The 21311-nt window shown below is 50.1% G+C and overlaps 2 protein-coding genes across 8 annotated transcripts in view; one reads left to right on the forward strand and one right to left on the reverse strand.

The window, feature by feature from the left end:
- The window catches only part of SCYL3 (SCY1 like pseudokinase 3), a 28263-nt gene extending 12175 nt beyond the window's left edge, over nucleotides 1-16088 (forward strand). For 3 of the 5 annotated variants that reach the window (XM_025043980.1, XM_025043979.1, XM_006907816.2), the window contains 6 exons: nucleotides 1087-1226; nucleotides 2365-2540; nucleotides 11184-11355; nucleotides 13387-13524; nucleotides 14133-14776; nucleotides 15232-15883. In XM_025043980.1, coding sequence (XP_024899748.1) covers nucleotides 1087-1226; nucleotides 2365-2540; nucleotides 11184-11355; nucleotides 13387-13524; nucleotides 14133-14776; nucleotides 15232-15291 — 1330 coding nt within the window. In that variant the 3' untranslated portion in view covers nucleotides 15292-15883. Of the gene's footprint in view, nucleotides 1-1086; nucleotides 1227-2364; nucleotides 2541-11183; nucleotides 11356-13386; nucleotides 13525-14132; nucleotides 14777-15231; nucleotides 15884-15960 lie in introns of those variants that run through there. The other 2 variants (XR_003045103.1, XM_025043978.1) reach the window with 2 other exon arrangements.
- The window catches only part of CUNH1orf112 (chromosome unknown C1orf112 homolog), a 40693-nt gene continuing 34815 nt past the window's right edge, over nucleotides 15434-21311 (reverse strand). For 2 of the 3 annotated variants that reach the window (XM_015586205.2, XM_025043976.1), the window contains 6 exons: nucleotides 19764-19877; nucleotides 18477-18581; nucleotides 17819-17899; nucleotides 17140-17256; nucleotides 15978-16204; nucleotides 15434-15571 (listed from right to left, as the gene is read on the reverse strand). In XM_015586205.2, the coding sequence (XP_015441691.1) occupies nucleotides 16016-16204; nucleotides 17140-17256; nucleotides 17819-17899; nucleotides 18477-18581; nucleotides 19764-19877 (606 nt within the window). In that variant the 3' untranslated portion in view covers nucleotides 15434-15571; nucleotides 15978-16015. Of the gene's footprint in view, nucleotides 15572-15885; nucleotides 16205-17139; nucleotides 17257-17818; nucleotides 17900-18476; nucleotides 18582-19763; nucleotides 19878-21311 lie in introns of those variants that run through there. The other variant, XM_006907814.3, reaches the window with a different exon arrangement.

A 21311-nucleotide genomic window follows, 5' to 3' on the forward strand; every position in this document is an offset into this window, starting at 1 on the left:
GGTCAGTGTGGTCGTCAGAAGTGTCCCTGGGACGTTGACGGAGATGTCCACGGGCATTTGGCCAGATAGGGCTGAGGCGAATGTTAATTAGGGTCATCAGCTTGTAGTTGACGATGTTCTCCAGAGAAAGTGGGGAGCATGACCAGGGCAGTGGGCCCAAATCAGAACGCTGGGGCGCCCAGCCGTGTCAGGGTGGTGGGGAGGGGTGGCTGATGAGACAGAGCGCAGTGCTCGGAGGTGTGGAGAGCCCGGGAGGCTGGTGTCCCCAGAGCGCCAGCGACTATCAGGAGGGCTGGTCATTTAGTCAGGGACCCACTGCTGGCCTGGTCTTGGAAAGAGCTGCTTCGGCAGTGGGCCTGGCTCAGTGCGCGCGTGTGTGAGCGCGAGGGGCCGGTGGCGTGGGCGACAGACAGGTCCTGTCGTAGCTGCGGAGTCGAGGCTGGCCGCCTCTCCCTGCAGAGGTGTCTACGTGTTCACAGGCTGAGGGGCGGAGCGGTGGGAGGGAGCAGTTGACACTGCAGGCGTGCTGGGGACTGTCCTGTCCTGGAAGGGAAGGGACCGAGGGCTGAGGCCCTGGATGGGTGGGGAGGCCTTCAACAAGACGTCCCCACCGCCCTGGGACCCGGAAAGGAGGCAGGAGTGAGTAGGGACGGGCGTGGCCGCAGGGTTATCCGCGAAGGTGTCACCTTACGACCTGCTGTCTGTGCATTTAACCAAGCGCTCTTACGTACCTTGTTTTAACTTGATAAGCGTAGTAACAGAAGCCTGTATTGTGTTTACTATGGAAACAGTGGGTCATCTAATATCCTGCACTTTTCACGTTGGAGAAGGAAAGGGCATTCGTGCTGCTAGTCAGGGACCCTCTGCTGAGGACGTTTCCCCCTGGGACTGGAGGTCGTGCGGGTGCTGACGAGCTGGCCTCCCACCTGCATTTTCATAACTACCTGGGACCGCCCTGATCACCTTTCTAGCTTCATTTCAAAGGCGTCGCTCAGGTGGCGGTGGCAGGCAGGCGCGAGTGTCTGACGGGTGCCAGCGAGCTGACCTGTCACCACCAGTCTCCCGGGCCTTCCTCCTTTCCCTCAGGTTTCTGCTGGACAGAGTCAGCTGCCTGTCGGAGGAGTTGATAGCTTCAAGGTTGGTGCCTCTTCTGCTTAATCAGCTGGTGTTTGCAGAGCCAGTAGCTGTTAAGAGTTTTCTTCCTCATCTGCTTGGCCCCAAAAAAGGTGAATTTCCACTTTAAAGGAATTAAGGAGCTTGGGGTCGCTAGTCCATATTGGAGCAGCATGGAGCACTACATGGCATAGTTACGTTGGGTCTAAAAGCAGAGAAGTTCCTGGCCTCCGATGGGATAACTGACCCAACCCTGAGTTCCAGGACCCACGGGACAAACGTGGAGCACGTGCGGGTTCCCTGTGGGCCGCGGGGGTCTCGCGCATGCTCCCACGCACGCCCAGAACGTGAAAAGCCCTTGGAGTTTCACGGGGAGACCTGCGTCTTCAGGGAACCGTGGCATGTGCAGTGGCCCTTGGAGCCTGTGCCTCCTGGTCCCCAAGAGCCCCGTGTATCTTGTCTTTTCAGTGGAAAGATTGAAAAGCACCGAGATCACTTTACTCCTTGGAGCTCCCGTTTTTTTCTGAATGTGAAATAACCTCGTTTCACAAAGTTATTACTTTGAAACTTCTAACTTTTTAAGACTCCAGATGCTAACACCTCAGGTTAGAGAGTACAGCATTACGCTCACTCTTTCGAGCCGGGTAGAGAATCCTGCTTTTGGAGTTTCTTACGAAATCTCGGGCCAGTGCAGCCGCGTGCCCGGTGACGCTGACAGCATAGAGTTTCCTGCCTCCGCCTCGGTGCCGCGCTCTTTAGCCAGGAACTTCCGTCGGGGCCCGTCCGCCCCGGCTCTGTCGACCGTGGGTGGGGTGCACTTCCGAGCCACCGGGAGTGTCAGAAAGTCTGCCTGTGTGCAGGGGTGTCACGTGTACCTCAGATGTCCCCACTCCCATAACCACGGCTGTGACACTGGGCGGAGGGGACTGTCCAGCGCCGAGCCCCGCCGCAGCACTCAACACCGCCGGCCTCACGGGCGGAGCTGCAGCCGCTGCGTCGATCTAACGTAGCACATGACATTCCCGTCACACACACGCGGTAGAGAGTTCTCGATGCAGGATGCTGCTAGAGGATGAGCTTTCCTGGTAGTGCAGTAACTACGATGCGTGTTTTGCAAAGGCTTCTGGGAGGGACAGTGCACTAAAGATAACGCAGCCCCGGGGGAGGGGGGTCCACACGGCGGTTTGGGGCGCGCGTGAGCTCCACGCTGACTTCCTGCTTCTCCCCTGCGCCACCTCCGACCTGGGGCAGCGGGAGCGCCCCGGGGCCTGCTGTCGCCGGCCCTGTTCCAGGCGCGCGTGATTCCGGTGCTGCTGCGACTGTTCACGGTCCACGAGGAGCACGTGCGCGTGGTGCTGCTGTCGCACCTGGAGGCCTACGTGGAGCACTTCACCCCGGAGCAGCTGCGCAAGGTCATCCTGCCGCAGGTCAGAGACGGGCGCCAAGGGTTGGGGCCCGAGGCAGGGCGGGCGCGGGGTTCGGATCAGAGCCGGGGGGCCCAGGTCTGCGGCAGCCCCCCGTTTCCATTCCACTCGCTGCCTGAGAGGGGACGAGGATCGTGCGCTCACTCTGCGGGGCGGGGGGGAGGGGCGAGCACACTCGGGGACCAGGACCCCGACCGTAAACCCTAAGGGGGCCTGAGGCTCCGCATCCGTGGTTTTCAGCCTCTTCACCAGCCACGCGGGAGCCTTGCCAGGCTCCGCCCTCGGGCCCCAGGTTTGTGTTGGTTTCCTGTGACCGATGTCACGCGTGACCGCAAGCTGCGCGGCTTAGAACGGGAGGGACCTAACTCTGGGTTCTAGAGCGCGGCGCCCGTCCCGCCTCCCGGCAGCGTCCGTCCCCCTCGGCGTGTCTTGGCCTTAGCGGTGTCCCCGGTCTCTGCATGTCGTCACAGGCCGTTTTGTGAGCACAGCAGTCACTGGACGTAGCGGGGCCTACTCTAACCCTGTGTGGTCTCATTTTAAGGTCACATTTTGGGCAGACGTGAGTTTTGAAAAGATTTCGTCAGTCACGTGGTATCTTTCAAATGATTTGTTTTCCTATGAGATTGATTGACTTGAGAGTCGTAAGGCCTGGTGTTAGGCCCGGTTCTGTGCTCGGGTCCTGGGGACCCAGAGGCGTGTGACACACCCTGCCCTCGGGGCTGGCAGGTGGTGCTGGGGAGCCGGGGAGGGTCCCCCACTCCGCCCTTCAGCCCTCCCGGTGGGCTGGTTAGGAAATAAAGCTGACACGAGACAGTGAACAGAACAAAATGACTTACCCGTGCGCAGGGGAGAATCGCAGAGCGATGCTCAGGTCGTGACGAGACTCACGGTGATGGGACGCGGCACCTTTTCATCCTCGTCAGACGAGGAACAGGCTGAGCGAGGCTGTGGGACGGGGAAGGCGGGGCTCGCTGGGAGGAGCCCGGGCGAGCCGGGTGCGTTCTGAGGACTTCACGGCGTGGCCTGGGGTGGCAAAGGCCGTGCGGGCTTTGTCGATGTGTGCTTTCTCCACCCTGGACTCTATCGCTCGTGGCAAGATGGTCCCTCAGTCTGTCATGGAGATGTGTTTCCTCTTTTAGAGGGACAGAGAGCACTCTTCCTGCTCCTCAGGGGACTTTAGTTTCACGTGCCATCGTGGGCTGTGCCCTAGGCCCGAGAAAGGTAGGCGTTTGTTATCTGCTGCTGTGGAACAAACCACCCCAAGCCAGTGCCTAAAACACCCGTTTTATGGATTGTCACAGTCCTTTGGGTTGGCCCCCAGCTCGGGGCCTCTGCTGCTTCATGTCAGCGGCGCCAGGGTATTCTGGGGCCCCGCCATGGCTGCCACATCCAGACAGCTCTTCGGAGGGCGTGGCTGAAAGACTGGGCTTGGCTGGGACGTCGGGGCAGTCGGGCCTCTCCGTGACGTCTCAGCTGCTGTGCCCCTCGTGACAGCCCCACGTGGTTTCTCTGGCAGAGGAGGAGGAGACTTACATGGCTGCTCAGGGCTGCCAGACGTGACTGCAGCCTTCTTGAGGCATGGGTTGAGAACTGACAATGCCACTTGTCACAGTCGCTTGGTTGAAGTGAGTCACGAACGTCAGCCCAGGTTGGCTGTGGGGCGCGGGTCACTGGGGGCTGGCTTTAGCGCCTCGGTGCCCCAGCGGGGCACTGTGTCTACATCTGTCATGCAGCAGTAACCGTCAGCCCACGTATGGCTGTGTGTGCCTGGGAGCTTAGGAACAGAGCACTCTAGCTCTGAACTAGAGGTGTCACCACAGGCCTCAGAACTGGCACTGAGCTGAGGTCAGAGAACGACCGCCTGGCCCGCGAGGGAGGTGTGGCAGCCCTCGCTGGAGCTCCGTGCCCTGCGGGGGAAGACGCGGCCATCGTGTTTTCGTTTTTAAGCTGCTGGAGAGTTCGTGTTTCTTGGGTGGAGGATGCACTGGGCCATAGTGGGCTCGTACTGGGTAGCTGATTTTTCGATGACATAGCTGTTAGCCCAGAGGTGGCGCGATGACCTTAGGAATCTGTCTTTTCATCCATATCTGCTCGTTCGTAGCCCTCTTCTTTGTCCTCATACAGTCCATCTTTAGCATCCTGTGGGTCACAAACCTACTGCGGGTGTTTAACATACCTTGTGAATTCTACCTACAACTTACAAACTACTTGTTTACTTCCTGTCTGTACTTTGTCAAAAAAAAAAAAGGAAGTGTTATCTTTTCAATTATAGTCAACATACAGTATTATATTAGCTTCAAGTGTACAACATAGTGATTAGACATTTGTATAACTTAGGAAGTGATCACCCCATTAAACCTAGTGCCCATCTGACACCATACATAGTCATCATCATTGGCTATGTTCCTTCTGTACGTTACATCTCTGACTGTTTTTATAACTGGCAGTTTGTACGGTCTCTTCTCCTTTTTCACCTATGCTCCCAGCCTTCCCTCCCCCCGCCTGCCATCGGGCAGCCATCAGAATGTTCTCTGTATCCGTGAGTTTGTTTTGTTGGTTTATTTTTGTTTTTTAGATTACACATCTAAATGAAACATAGAGTATTTCTCTCTCTCTGTCTGATTTATTTCACTTACATAATACCCTCTGCGTCTGTCCGTGTTGTCTCAGGTGGCAGGATTTCATTCCTTTTTGGCTGAGGAACATCCTGTTGTATGTGTGTATTGTCTCTTTATCCATTTAACTGTCGGGATGCTCAGGTTGCTTCCGTATCTTGGGTATTGTAAATAATACTGCAATGAATATAGGGATGTGTATAGCTTTTCAGATTAGTGTTTCGGTTTTCTGTGGATAAAAATCCAGAAGTGGAATTGCCGAGTCATATGGTAGTTTTGTCTTTAATTTTTTGAGGAGCCACCAGCCCGTTCTCCATAGCAGATGCACCAGTTCCCAGTCCCACCAGCAGTGGGCCAAACGTCCTCGCCTGCACTCGTTTGCTGACTTATTGAGGGCAGACCTTCCGGCAGGTGTGAGTGGGCATCTCATTGTGGTTTTAACTTGCATTCCCCTGACGATTGCTGATGTCGGGCCTCTCTTCACATTCCCTCTCTAGAGACATATGTCATTCACGTCATCAGCCCACTTTTCAATTGGATTGCTTGGTTTTTCTTGGTGTAAGTTGCATGAATGAGTTCCTTATGTATTTTGGGTATTGATCTCTTATGAAATGTATTATTGGTAATCTCTTTCCCCATTAGGTTGTATTTTTGTTTTGTTGATGATTTCCTTTGCTGTGTCAAACCTTTTTTGGTTTCATATAGTCCTATTTATTTTTTCTTTTGTTTCCCTGACCCAAGAAGAGACATCCAAAAAATCGTTATTAAGAGCGATAGCAGAGTTTGCTGCCTGTTTTCTTCTAGGAGTTCTATGGTTTGGGGGTCTTAAATTTTGACTTTATTCTTGTACATGGTATAAGAAAGTGGTCTAGTTTCTTTTTTTTTTTTTTTTTACATGTATCTGTCCAGTTTTATCAATGCCATTTGTCGAAGAGACTGTGTTTATCCCATTGTATATTCTCGCCTACTTTGTCATTGATTAATTGACCATATAAACACGGTTTATCTCTAGGCTCTCTCTTCTGTTCCATTATCCCATGTGTCTGTTTTTATGCCAGTCCCATGCTGTTTTAATTACTATAGCCTCGTAGTGTAGTTTGAGATCAGGTAGCGTGATACTCCAACTTTGTTTTTCAAGATCGTGTTGGTTATTCCAGGTCTTTCATGGTTCCATATAAGTTTTAGGATTATTCTGTTTCTGTCAGAAATGGTGTTGGTCTTTCGATAGGGATTGCATTGAATATGTGCATTGCTTTGGGTGGTTTGGACGTGTGACTGTTAATCTTCCTGTCGGTGAGCACGGTGTAGCTTCCGTTTATTTGTATCTTTAGTTTCTTTCTTCAGTGTCTCATAGTTTTTCCGAGTCCAGGTCCTTTACCTCCTTGGTTAAATTTATTCTTAGGTATTTTATTCGTTTTTGATGCAACTGAAACTGGGATTGTTTTTTTTATTTCATTTTCTGATAGTTTTTTATTGTTGTGTAAAGTGCAGCCAACTCTTAAATATTAATTTGTAACCTGCTGCTTTACTGAATTCATGTATTAATTCTAATAGTTTTTTGGTGGAATCTTTAGGGTTCTCTATATATAGTATGTCATTTGCAAAGAATGAGTTTTACATCTTCCTTTCCCATTTGGATGCCTTTTACTTGACTTTCTCGTTGGATTTCTGTGGCTAGGATTTCCAGTACTATGTTGATTAAAACTGGTGAAAGTCGACATTCTTGTCTTGTTCCTGATCTTTAAAAAAGCTTTCAGTTTTTCACCATTGAGTATGATGTCAGCTGTGGGTTTGTCACGTACGGCCTTTATTGTGTTGAGGTATGTCCCCTCTGTCCCCACTTTGCTGAGAGTTTTTATCATAACTGAATGTTGGATTTTGTCAAATGCATTTTCTGCATCTATTTTGATACATCGTAGGAGTTTCATCTTTCATTTCGTTTATGTGCTGTACCATGTTAATTGATTTGTGGCTGTTGATCCAGTCTTGCACACCAGGAATAAATCCCACTTGATGATAGTTTATCATTTTAATGCATTGCTGAATTCCGTTTGCTAATATTTTATTGAGGATTTTTGTATTCAGAATTTTTAGTAGTTATCAGTCAGTTCATATTTTTTGTTCCTGATTCAGCCTTGGAAGACTGGTATCTCTAGGAATTTATCTGTTCCTTCCAGTTGTCCAATTTGTTGGCATATAAGTATTCATAGTATTTTATTATTCTTTGTATTTCTATGGTATTGGTTATCACTTCCATTTATTTGGGCTTTCTCTCTCTTGATGAGTCTGGCTAAAGGTTAAGTTAGGTTATTAATTTTGTTTACCTTTTCTAAGAACGAGCTCTTGGTTTCATTGATCTTTTCTGTTGGTTTTTGGACTCTTTCGTGTGTTTCATTTCCGATCTTTAGTATTTTCTTCTCACTTTGGGCACTGTTCTTTTTCTGGTTCCTCTAGGGCATAGAGGACATTGTGTAAGATGACTTGTTTGAGGTTCTTGTTTTTGAGGCAGGCTTGTACTGCTGTGTCCCCATAGATTTTGGGTTGTTGTGTTTTCATTTTCATTTGTCTCAGCTGTCTTTTAATTTCCTTGTTAATTCATTTATTGTTTAGTAGCATTTTATTTAGCCCCCGTGTGTTTGTATGATTTTCAGTTTTCTTCAGGTAATTGATGTCTAGTTTCACAGCATTGTGATTAGAAAGGAAGCTCAGTATGATTTCAGTCTTGTTAAATTCATTGAGACATGTCGTGTGGCCTACCGTGGTCTGTGTTGGAAAACATTGCCTGTGCACATGAAAAGATGGCACATGCTGCTTTGGGGTGAAATGCTCTAAAAATGTCCATTAAGTCCATCGGATCTAATGTGTCATTAAAGGCCACTGTTTCCTTGTTGCTTTTCTGTCTGGATGGTCTGTCCATGGATGTTAATGAGGTATTAAAGTCCCCTACTCTGACTGCATTACTGTCGGGCTCTCCCTTTATGTCCATCCGTGTTCGCTTTATACGTTTAGATGTTCCTACGTTGGGTAGGTAGATGTTTCAGAGTTATGTTCTCTTGTTGGGTTGACTTCTTTATCATTACGAAATGTCTTTGTGTCTTGTTATAGCCCTTGTTTTAATATCTGTTTTGTCTGATATAAGTGTCGCTACCCCACCTTTTTGTTTGTTTCCCTTTGCATGAAATATCTTTCCGTGCCTTTGCTTCAGGCTGTCTTTTGATTTAAAGTGGGTCTCTTGGAGGCAGAATAAGTATAGGGTTTTTTTTTTATCCATTCAGCTACCTTATATCTTTAGATTGGAGCATTTAGTCCGTTGATAGTTAAAGTAATTGTTGATAGGTATGTAGTTACTGTCATATTATTCACATCTTTGGTCTTGTTTTTCCTCGAAGTCCCTCTAACAGTTGTAACAGTGGTTGGGTGGTGATGAACTCCTTCAGTTGTTTCTCATCTGGGAAGGTCTTTATCACTCCTTTGACTCTAGGTGACAGCTTGCTGGGTAGAGCAGTCTCAGTTAGAGGTCCGTGCTTTTCATCACTTTGAATATTTCCTGCCAATCCCTTCTGGCCTGCCAAGTTTCTGCTGAAAACTCAGCCGACAGTTTTATGGGAGTGACCTTACAGATAATTAACTGTTTTTCTCTTACTCCTTTTAAGATTCTTGCTTTGTCTTTAACCTTTGACTTTTTCACGATGACGTGTCTTGGTGTGGGCCTTTTGGGGTCATCTTGTTTGAGACTCTGAGCTTCCTGGGCTTGTGTGTCTGTTTCTTTTGCCGGGTTAGGGATGTTTTCAGTCATCATTTCTTCAAATAGGTCCTCAATCCCTTTCTCTCTCTCCTTCCGGTACCCTTATGATGCAAATGTTGGTATGCTTGATGTTGTCCCAGAGGCCCCTTAAACTGTCATTTTAAAATTTTTTTGCTGTTCCTGTTGGGTGTTTCCTGCTACATTGCCTTCTCAATTGCTCATCCGATCCTCTGCTTCATCAGATCTGTTGTTGATTCTATCTAATGTATCCTTCATTTCTGATATTGTTTTCCTCATTTCGGGATGGTTTTTTTTTTGTAGTTGCTGTCTCTTTGTGGAAGTTCTCACTGAGTTCATCGTTCCTCCCCCAAGTTCATTGGCTGTCCTTGTAACCGATGTTTTGAACTCTGTCTGGTAGATGGCTTGTCTTCATTTTGTTTAGTTCTAGAGTTTTGCCCTGTCCTCCCGTTTGGGACGTGTTTGTCTCCTCACTTCGGCTAGCTCCGTTTGTTCCTGTTAGACCAGGTACATCTCCCCGTCTTGGCTTGCTGACCTTACGTAGTAAGTATCCTGTGGGGCCCAGTGATGCTGTCTCCCTGGTCACCTGAACAGGGCGCTTCTGGGTCATGTGTGCCCTCCTCTTGTAGCTGAGTCTTAATTACTGTTGGCACATGAGTGGGTGGGATTGACTCTCAGGCTGACGCTGTGAGGACTGGTCGTGACTATAAAGGATGAGCTGTTGTGGGAGTGCTGACCCCATGGAGCAGAATCTGCTTTAGGGGGGCTCTGGTGCCAGCCGAGTCCACGTTCTGGGTGAATCATTGGTGGAGCTGGTTGGGTAGTGCTTCCAGTGTGGTCTGAAGCCACTGGGTATGTTGGTTCTGGAGACTTGGGAGGGGCTTGGGTACAGGTCAAGGCCAGCTGCTTCCTGCATCTGGCCCAGGGTCACCTGGTAGGAGCTACACAGTGATCTGCACATGGCTGCCACTTGTGCTGGGCTTGGAGGTCCTGCTTGGGAGAGGCTGTGCTGTGAACTGAGGCCAGCTGCTGCTATCACTGATCTGTCACCGATCTTCAGACGCTCAGTGGGCACCACTCTTGGAGCCGAGGCCACCCACCACCTGTGCTGGACTTGTGGCCACTTAGTTGAGGCCGTGTTCCAGGCCAACCCTGGCTACAGCATTTGCCAGGCTTGGGGGGCTACCCGATGGGAATTACAGTGCGGGTTGAGATTGGTCACTGCTTGTGCCAGGTTTGCAGCTGCTTAGCAAGGGGTGCAAGGCACGCCAAGGCCAGCCACTGCTCATTTGGGTTCGTGGACCTTTGAGAGACTTAGGAAAGTGAGCAGTGAGCCGAGGCAGGCTGCTTGTGGGGAGGAGCTGCTGGAACAGGCTCAGCAGGGCCTGTTATTTGGGCAGGGTGGGGTGTTGGAATCACCAGGGTGGGGCCAGTGGTGTAGCCAGGTTAAACGAGAGGTCAGATTTGGTGCTCACCTGCTCTGGGTGGGCAGAGGCTTCAACAAAGGAAGAAGGGCACCTGCCAGCATTTCCGTACCCAGAGAGCTGTCCTGAGCCCTGACCCTCCAGCCCTCATCCTGATGTTAGTCAGTTCATCTCTCCCTATAATGTTCCTGAAGGTTCTCAAGTTGCTGCCTTAGTGCTGGAGCCAAGTGGCTTTGAGCACGTGAGTCTACGCAGGCCCTTAAAGAAGACACTTGGACCCCGCACCCCTCCATCTCAGAATCCCCGCCTATTCTAACAGCCAGATCGCGTGAGGACTCCTTTTCCCAGCACTGGCACCCTGGGCTGAGGAGTCTGCGTGGGGATGGGACGCACTCCTCAGGGGGGACCTCTGCAGCCGAGATGTCCCTCCCTATTCTGTACCGCCACACGTGGGTGTGGGCCCTGGCTGTTCTGTGTCTCCGCCCCTCCTACCATCTCCAGGCGGTGGCCTTACATCCTTAGTCACAGGACTTCCGTGCAGCTGGATTTCCGGGGTTCTCAGTGATGGCTGTTCTGTAATTTAGTTGTAATTCTGGCGTGTACCTACCCTGCCGTCTTGACCTGGAGTCACTGTATTGTATTTTTGGAAAAGCATCAGTCCGGTGGATTAGGAGGGGAAGTATTGGTCCTTGAGCACAGAGTTCGGGAGCTGCTCTAGAACGTGCACCTGAGAAGCGCAGGTCACCTGAGAGGGCAGCCCCTGGTCACGGCGTCCCCACTTGGTGACGGGGGGTAGGCAGGCAGTGTGGCTGTCCACACTCACCCCCTGTCCGCGTGCTCCTAGGTATTACTGGGCCTGCGTGACACCAGCAGCTCCATTGTGGCGGTCACTCTTCACAGCCTAGCAGTGCTGGTGTCTCTCCTGGGCCCAGAGGTGGTGGTGGGAGGAGAGAGAACCAAGATCTTCAAGCGCACTGCCCCAAGTTTCACGAAAACCGCCGCCCTCTCCCCCGAAGGTAAGGACTTCAGATGTCTAGCTTTTTATTGTAAGCGCTGTTGCTGTTTTAATTTATTAGCTTTTTAACATCATACAAGTTATGCACGTGGGTTTCAGTCAGTCAAATGGCACAGAGACGTACAGGGGGAAAACTTGGTGGCTCCCCCTCCTGACTCCTGGGGGGCAGGCAGCTGATATTGGTATTTTAGTGAGGATGCTTTCACCCCTTTCTTTAAGCCCACAAAAGGACAGATGCATACTTATACACACATGTAGTTTCTTTAAAAATGAGAAAAATACCGTGTACAACTGTCCAGCCTGATTGTTTTCTGTGTAGCAGCTCACCGGGGACCAGTCTCCGGCACACACGCCTCGCTCACCATTTCCACAGCTGCCTCATTTCACTGAATGTAATTCATTCAGTGGTTTCCCTGGTGATGCCTGTTACATCTGGATTTTTAACCACTACACTACAAACAGTGCTGTAGGAGACATCCTTATACACGTACCTCTGTGTAGTTTGGGTTTTGTTGCTATAGGATAAAGCCCCAGAAGTAGAGTTACTGGGTGAAAGAATGCACTTTAGATTTTAACAGATATTGTCAGTTTCCCAAACGGTTGTAGCAGTTCTTAACGCCACTAGCTGTTTAAGACCCGATTTTGTTGGGGAAAAGCTGTTGATTTTTAGGTACCTTAAGAAATCCTTGTTTCTGGTCTGTTCTCTTTGGATGTTACCTGGGAGACAGTGATTTCTGGCCTTTAGAGGCTATAAAAGTCAAGGGTAAGAATTCCGAATCAGTGCGGTTGCCTGTCCGCGCGTCTGCACGACCCCGACTAGGCCGGCGGCGAGGGCGTGGCGTCCCCAGCGCTGTGTCCCTGACAGCGGGGGCGGCGGCGGCACGAGAGGAAGGTCGTTAGGACAAGAACCATCACATAGGATTTTGTTTTGATGCCATGAGAATTTTTAAAGCAGCACGGGCTTGCAGAAGTTTTGAAGGGAGAGCAGCTTGTCCTTGGTGCCAGTGACACCAGTGTCACGTGGTTCCAAGGAGCGTGAGGTGATGCCGAAGCTGCCGCCTCTTCACTATGAAACATACACGCACTAAATTGGGTGAAGTCTCTGTCGCCAGCCAGCAAGTTTCACGCCAGGGGGATCCTGGCGGGAGGCGTTTATGTGTAATTTTGAGATAAAGCTTAGGGGTCATGTCAAATTAGCTGAGGTCTGAGGTCCTCGCTCCTCAGTGACACTGGTTTTATTTATTGGATGGAGTTCTCTAGTGCTGGACATTTTACATCCCGTCCCTCTGGGTTACTCTGTAATCTGAGACCCTGAAAAGGCACCAAATTGGCTGCAGGTGAATGTTTACTAAAGGATTTCCCTGGAGACAGAGGGTGAGCCACGCAGCAGCCTGCACGTGGGCACCAGGGCTGGCCCTCCCTAGGGGGGCACGTGCGAAGGAGGCACTCTGACGTGTTCCCTTCTCTTCTTTTACAGTTTACGTGTAAGGTCAGACTTATTACAAGTAAGGGCCCACATTAAAGTGTCTGCCACCTGAGGGGAAATAAGCCTGCGTGAGCGTTGGGAGAGGCAGGCTGGAGAAGGGGACACAGCAGGGAGGACAGTGGCAGGATTCGGCGAGGCCCTGCGAGAGGAGTGTTTACATGGTGCCCGACCCCACCCCGGGCTGTCTGTGCCCTCACCCTCTTAAGGCAGAGGAAGTATTTAGCCAAAGTTTTGATTGAATTCTTTCAGCGATGCCCACTCTTGAATAGGAATTTTCTGGTCTGAATCACCAGCGTCTTTAAAGGCTGTCATTTTCCTCATTCAGTGTGCTAAGGTTGTACCTAATCCAGCTCCTCACCTGACACTTGACTCCTTCCTGCTGCATCACCACGTGCACGCAGGCTGTCGTTAAACGCCTCTAGGACAGGTCATCCCATCACTAGGTGTGTTAAACACACCCGTGTCCGTTAACCGTTGCTCACCAAACGTGTGTGAGCAGCAGCGCTGACCATCCCTCTCGTTCTCTGGACTTTTTCTTCCCTTCAGACTCCCCCAGGCACGTTGTCTGCAGCCAGCACGGGCAGAGGTTGCCCAGCCTGTCCCCTAAGGGCTTCTCATCCGGCGGTGTGTCCACCCGCAGCCAGCAGCACGTGCCGCAGGACTGCAGCGCCCCTTTCCAGACAGGTAGGAACACTGAGACAGCTTTCCTGAGTTTAAATTCAGGAACACAGACCGACGTCTCTGTAATGATGTGGTCAGCTGGGCCTCATCTTTTTTCCTGGACTACAGGTGTGCACCGACATCCTCTTCAGAACCGGGAGAAGAGCAGGTGGCATTACTTGAATTCTTTTTTGCCCCAAGTACTTCACTCTGGGACTTTTGATGCCTTAGTGCAGCACTTTCCAAACTGTATGTTAGGAGGTGTGCCGGGAGCAGTGGTTAAACACGTCCAGTGCAGTGTTAGCGTCAGTGTGTGGCACAGGCTTCTGAATGCCCAGAGCACGCCAGGGCAATGTCTGTGTGAAGCGAAGCTGTGCTGAGTTAGGCAAAATCACCGGAACACACGCCACATAATGAATGTCGTGGGGGTCACCCTGTCTGCCTTAGAACATGTCTGTATTTGTTTATAGACAGTTATGCCAGTAAACAATTACATTTAGACACGGTTATTAAAGGGTGTGCTAATTGTTGCTTTTGCAGTTTAGTTTGCAAGGAGATGTCTAAGAAATTAGCTGTCTGTGTCCCTTTAACGTCACCCTGCCCCTAATGCATCCTTGCACATGTCCCCACAGGTGCTCAATTTTCTCAGCCTATTAAGTTTTCCATTAATGGAATTTCAGATGTGAACGATACCTCAGGACACAGTGGAAACTTCCCGTCAAGTCCCACCACGTCTGAGGAGTGGCCTGACTGGAGTGAGCCTGAGGACCCTGGGGACAGAACCGCCACTGCCCAGGTCCGGCCTCCGGAAGCCCCCGATGCTGTTGGGTCCCCTCTCCCCGACTTGGAGGTGTCAGCCGAGAAGTCACCCAGCAGCTTAGGTACTGAAAGGGACTCAGGAGGTGGCGTCACTGCCGCAGTCACCTCAGGGGAGGACCTCAAGCCTCTGGAATCAAGCCGACCCCAGAGGACCAGTCCCGCACCAAGCCTGGAGGACGCAGACCAAACCAAGCCACCTCAAGTGTCGTCACAAGAAAGGCGCCTTAAGGTCCCATCAGAACTTGGTCTAGGGGAAGAATTTACCATCCAGGTGAAAAAGAAGCCAGTCCAGGACCCCGAATTGGACTGGTTTGCTGACATGACCCCCGAAATCAAGCCTTCGGCTGTTCTTCTCGTTGCCCCTGCTCTGAGGGCGGAGGCGGTGGGCCGCAGCGAGGACAGGCCCCCAGCCGCGGTGCTGTTCTCTGCCAAGTTCGCCGCGGCCGAGACTGCCGAGGTACGTGCCCCTCGCAGGCGCCAGTCACACAGGCCCCTCCGCAGCACACCCCGTGCTGTTCTCCCACCAAGGGGAAGGACAGACTAATGTACACGGCGGGTTCATGTGGCCAAGGTGGCATATAGTGGGGAAAAAAGCGGTCTTGTTATTATCTTTCCTTCCCCAGCAATGCTTGGGCTAATAAGCGTTCCATGGACCAGTTATTAAAATCACCTTTTTACTTGGAAAAGAGATTAAACCAAGAATAAGGTGTCATCAAGGTTCTCTTCCAGTGCTGTCATTTGGTAAGACTGGAACCAAAGTAGCCTCTGCTTTCCAGCTCGTGGTGCAGTGAGGCAGGCATCTTACCAGCACGAGGAAACCATGTCCCGACACCAAAAGACACGGGTTGGCCCCCTGCACGTTTGGAGACGGTTTCTCAGCAGCTGCCCTGGCTTTGCTTTGTCTTGTTGCAGGCAGAGGCTGGAGGCTGGGGAGACGAAGGGGAGCTGAACTGGGAAGACAACAGCTGGTGACGACGGCTGTGAGTTAAACTTTAGGAAAGAGGATTCCTTTTTAAAAAACTCAAATACCTCAAAGCAGGCTCTGCAGCCAGGAAAACTCGAAAGCATCCTGTTCTCCTCCTACCAGGAGCTCGTTTCCCAGTCTGCCAATGGTGAGGGGCCTGGAGGGCGGGCTCGGGCCTGGGCGGAGGCTCTCGTGGGAGGAGCCTGTGTGCCTTTGACCAAGGCCAGTTTCTGTGAGGAGCAAGTGCTATGGAAAGGTGGACTCTACCACTTTTTTTCCAGGATAATCCTGGAAGAAAATAAATAACAAAAGTTTAAGCTGATTAGCTTAATTTTGTGCCATTTCTTTAACAGTGAGAAGAGTTTTAGCTCTATTATAAAATACAACCTACTGAAAAAAATTTGCTATAAAGTATACAAATGGTTTTAAATTGGCTAAGGTTTCCTTAGGCAGCTTATTTATGTTTACAGGTGTGCCGAGTGAACGGCCCTGGACAGTGTCTGGCTGTTCCACTCATGTTACATTGTACCAAAGTGCTTAATGAGAAATAGCCCCATAATCCTGTTCTTTAAATATCCAATAAAGACTATTTTCACTAGATCTAACTTTATAAAAGTTGTTTTATGTGTTAGAAAATGTATAGACATAATTACAGTATTTTCATTTACAAAATGTAGAATGACGACAATCATACCCAACTCTAAGGACAATATGGTCCATGCGAGTTTCACCCTAGAGAACACGGCGTTTTAGCTCATCGATCCTTCCTTGAAGCATCTCCAGTTCCGAGAGAAGCCCGTCTGGAGCGGGAGCCTGGTGCAGCAGTGACTCGATTGCGTCCAGGGCCCTCACTGCTGCCTGCAGCGCTGCCCCGTACTCCTCTCCCAAGGGGCGGCCCGGGCGGGCTCTCTTTGCGTGCGGCTGGCAAAGAGAAACGTGGGGTGAGTCGCGCCATGGCACCCACTCTAAAAAGGATAGAGAACTTTCCTTCTGGATTACAGCGAAGCTTACAGAACAAATTCTAAAACTAAAAAACTGGCATGTGCAAATTTTACTCTAGCCATTGGTTCGCCCCTCCAGCCCCACAGTCATCTAGAAAAACATGGGAAAGCATTTTTCTAAGTGGCGTCTCGTCCAGTAATGTGCAGTGAGTATTCTTTATAGACGTATAATATGTCCTTACAAAAAGCCCCAAGTATGGATTTTTCTAAATGCTTCATTTTCTTTTCAACACGAAGTTTCTAACTGCTGAGAGCTATGGGCTTTCAGACTCAGACGCTCTTGGAGCCAGGTGAGTGGACGGCCATCATAGGTTCTGGAGGACTCCTTTACGTCACTGATAAAATATGTAACTTTATAGGTTTCAAGCATAAAAGTTACATGTCCTGAAAACAAGTTAACATTTAAACTCATTTTCTTAAGAGCTGTATCAAACTTACTAGGAAATTGCTTCTCTTATGGATTACAATTCCAAATATACTACCAGTGCTCAAAACAAGCTTTTCAATATCCTTGGTGATGTCAGATTTTTCTGCCTTTTAATAAGTAGATGTGATTTCTAGACACTGCCAAAAATTAGAAGCTGGTCTGATGAATGAGCCAGGGATCAAGCTAAGCTGGTTTCCTTCTGAGTCATAAACTACATCTGTAGCATCACTGGTATAGACACAGCTTTCCCCAGGGTTACTGCAAACAACGGAAAGGAACAGTGACAGTGTATAGTTTCAAACCTCACTCTCTTGTTGTCCCACCTCTGCTGTATACGTGTTCATAACCTCTGAGGAAGAAATGTGATTTTTAAAAGTGCAGCTACCATAAAGCAGTGGCCCCTCTCCTCTCTCGAGGGCAGTCCGTACCTGCAGAGGGGGCCGCTCTGCCGCCAGCGGCGTGCGGGCGGACGACGCCCAGAGCAGCGCTTTCTCCTGTTTCACGCGTTCGGCTCTGGCAGCTGCTGTCTCATCCACAAGCCCCGTCTGCCAGAGATGACAACAGACAAGCAATCAGCATCCTCTACTAGGACCAAATGGTGTCACTTTCAGAAAACACACAGGTGTCACTGTTCTGCCTTCGCCTGTGAAGCAGGCAGATTGTGGAAGCTGGAATTTACTTTCTCCCGGTGTTCTAAATTTGTGGTTCAACTGTTCTGTTAGTGCTTCAGTTAACCCTTAACTTACGTCCCAACACTGTCCCCTTGTGAGTTTCCAGGTAAGCACAAACGGAGCCGTTTGGTTCTAACTGCACAGCTTTAAAAGCGTTACAGGTTAGCAAAGCAGGTCTTGGTCTCAGCGCAGAAAAGCCAAGCCTAAGTCATCTACATTACAGTGGGAGGCCTGAGCCTCTCAGGCCTGTTGCTCCGCATGCAAATCTAATCATGATGACTAACACTTTAGGGATCTGTCAACGCTACAGTATCCAAAACTACAGGCAGAGTGAGGCCAAGTGTAAACTTCTGTGACTTGGTTGCAACTATACAATTTTAAAAAAAGTAACATGATAAGTGACGGTATTATTTTGATTCTATTGTAAAATAAATACCTTCTCCAGAAAGGATACGACTTTGTTCTTCGTTTCTTCAGATCTGAGACACTCTGGGACTATCGCTTCATGATTCGTTCCCTATTGAAAAATTGGTAAGACCAATTTTAATTAGTTTCAACAACTTGCAAAGACACAGATGTTTTAAGGGCTCCCTTAATCAAAAATGCATTTTGAAAGAAAATCCGCAGGGCCTGAGGACACCCAGGAGATGGTTAGCTCAAGTCCTTCCAGGCTTAGAGTGGGCCACTCTGGCCCCTCAGCCCCGGGCCTCCGGGTCCCCTGACGACCGCATGACCACACAGCAAAGGGGGGGAGGGAAGCAAGAGCTCACGGCAGGGCCCCCTACTCTGCGGAGCCAAACGAACACGTGTGTGTTCCTCAACCTGACCCCATGGTGATGTGTTTTCACCCAACCCAGAACTAGCACCTGGGGGCCTGCCCGAGTTTGCGGACCTGGTTGGAGCATGTGTTCACTTGTCACCACCCACAGGACCTCAGTCATTTCATTTCTCTACGCCTCACTTTTAGACTGGTGATCGTTCCTCCATCAGAAACTGACAGGTAAGGTACAAAAGCAGCTCAGTAAAAATCTCTGCATGTTTGGAATGTCTGACACGTTGAAACGTTTTGAAGGTCACTGACAGACTGCGCGAACCTCAGCAAAGTGAGTGAAGGCCTCCACGGCGTGGTGCTCCAGCAGCCAGTTCCCGTCGGCCAGCAGCAGGGCGAAGACACACGACAGGCCAGGCAGGATTTTATCCTAAAAAGAGAACCAAACCCGATCAAATGCAGGAAAACCTTAGTAGAGTGCATTCGACATGCCTGATGTCAAGCTTCATAATTCTGTCCCAGAGAACACGCATCACAACGTTGTCACGTCGCTCCTTTGCTCTCAAATCCTTCCACTTGCCTCAGTAAAAACCAACAGTAAAAACCAAAGTCCTTACGTCAGCCTCGAGCCCCAGGACCTCTGAGCTACACCGACAAACCCCCAACGTGGGGGGAGGGGAGTTCCCCATTGCAGAGGCTGAGCCGGCTTCCCAGACACCTGCCTGGCTCACCCCCACTTCAGGTCTCGGCTCCCAGGTCACCTTGGCGAGGGCTCCACTGACTCTCACCCTGCTGAAAACTGCACCCCAGATACACACACTGTCTCCCACGCCAGACATCCATCCCTAGCGCTCACCACCTATCAACAACCTCACTCATCTCCTGAAACTTAACCTCACGTGACGAGATAAACGGTGTGGTCATTTACCTGTGAACAAGAAAGTCCTCAGGAAACAAACCAGGGAAATGTTTGCTTTCAAAGATTTTACTCATCGTTACTGATGTCCACTGTGGTTTTGACAAAGGTCCTCACCCGTGAGCTTTTACTCGTCTCTCCCGTGGAGGTGGGGACAGTCCCCCATCTAGAACTGTGGGGCTCTGGCCGCAGTAGCAGGCAGAACTCCAGGAAGGGGAGCATGGCTTCACACAGCCGCGGCGCACGCCAGGCCTTGGGGTGTGACTGCAAATACCTGCCGGTCAACTATATGTACTTGGTAACATTTTCAAAAGTATTGTCTTTAAAAACAAATGGGCTCCCTTGCATGGACACAAAAATCAAGAGAATCTCAGTAAATGACCCAATTTCCTCATACACTGGTCCCTAGAAGTAACTATGTTCTTCCCCAAGAACAGCGTGTGTTAGGGCCCAGCTGGACTCGGACTCACGGACTCCAGCCAACTCTACATATGTCAACATATACTTTTCTAAAAGAAAACTTAAAATGAGTTCTCTCTTGACAAAGTCACACATTTCTCTCTTCACAAAATAATCCCCGCCCCACTTTCATGGTCAACAATCCACAGAATTCAGAAGTTAAAAACCTAAACGCCCCTTAAACTCCGTCAATTATTAATGATTTTGTTAACAGCAACAACAATTAAGAGTTATTACCTGGAGAGCTTCAGATAAGAGAAGTTTTCCTAGTGAGGAGACAAAATCCAGCACTGCCAGGCGGACGTGGTCAGGGGGCTGTGACTGCAGCAGGGAGGCCTGCAGTGTTACGACCTGAGGCAGAGGCCAGAGAGGGTCTGAGTGGGAGCAGAGGCTGCAGAGACCTGACGACTGCCTGAGGTTCGGATGGGGCTGTGGGCGGGGAAAGAAGGCAACACCCGGACAGCCAAACACTCCGGAGCCTGAGGTTCTCGGGTGGAAGCCAAACGATCGCGGGGCTGAGTCGATGATTAGTTTTTCACACGGTGGCTGGTGGGGAGATCACTAACTGTTCCTGAAAACTATACCAGTGCTGCTCTTTCAAATTTTTAAAAACGGTTTTGTATTTTAAACTCCAGTGATAGAAGTTCATTATCATCAGCAGGGATTGGCAAACTGTAAAGGGCCAGATGGTAAATATTTTAGGCTTTCTGTTTTGTATTTTAAACTCCAGTGACAGAAGTTCATTATCATCAGCAGGGATTGGCAAACTTCTGTAAAGGGCCAGATGGTAAATATTTTAGGCTTTGCAGGCAACATGTTTTAAAGGTTTGTTTTATTTTACAAACCTTTAAAAATGTAAAAGTCATCCTTAGCTCTTGTGTTGAAAGCAGGCAGGCAGAATCTAGGCCAGAGGCCAGTTTGCCAACCTTAATGAACTATTGGTATCTAATATTTCAAAAAGGATATTAGAGCCTTCAGAATTGACAAATTCAAACTGCTGCAATCAATATAATTTGAATCAGTTATTTGACCGTATTCTCATAATCAAATAATCCATGTTACACATATGCTTTTTGTAAAAACCTAATTCACACACGTTTGTCGCTGTCCCCGATTCCCACACACTCAGCCTGAACCAGCACCACTGTGGGTTCACCCTACACCGCACCCTGCGATGGGTGGTTTCTCCCCTCCCCTCCTGAACAGCGAGGTTTAGTTTTCTCCTGTTTAAGTTTCCCTTTCTCTGTTTCCGATGTTAGCCTAAGCGTGAGCCAATTCCTGACCTGGGGGATCAGTTGTCCAGTCTGGACTCGTTCCGAAGCCTCTAAACCACTCCAGATAAGATGAAGCCCTTCCCTCTTCCCTTTTCTCTCCCCATCAGCCCAGAACTTCCAAAAGTGGGGCATGATGGAGGCCACACCACAGGCTCCCCGGACAGTGACCCCGGTTCTGTCTCTCCCGGGCTGGGGCCAGGGAGAGGACTCCGTAGTGCTCTTCCTTCAAAATCACTGTCTCTTCAGAGAGACACGACGAGGACTCCCCGGAGTCCAGGCCAGTTGTGGCCCCCTCCCGGGGCCGCCGTCACAGACCTCTGCCAGCGTCAGGCAACGAAGCGCGGCCTGGGCTGCTCTGTCAGGGACGTCAGGCGGCACAGGGACATCGGGCGGCACAGATCAAGGCTGCGCTAAGGGCCAGCGCATGAATGACAGTCCCGGAAGGAAGAGACACCAAACTGCTGGCCGAGCTCGTCCTGACGCGCCTCTGCGCCAACAACGAAGGCGCAGC

Source organism: Pteropus alecto, unplaced genomic scaffold (assembly GCF_000325575.1).
Source record: "Pteropus alecto unplaced genomic scaffold, ASM32557v1 scaffold101, whole genome shotgun sequence".
NCBI lineage: Eukaryota > Metazoa > Chordata > Mammalia > Chiroptera > Pteropodidae > Pteropus > Pteropus alecto.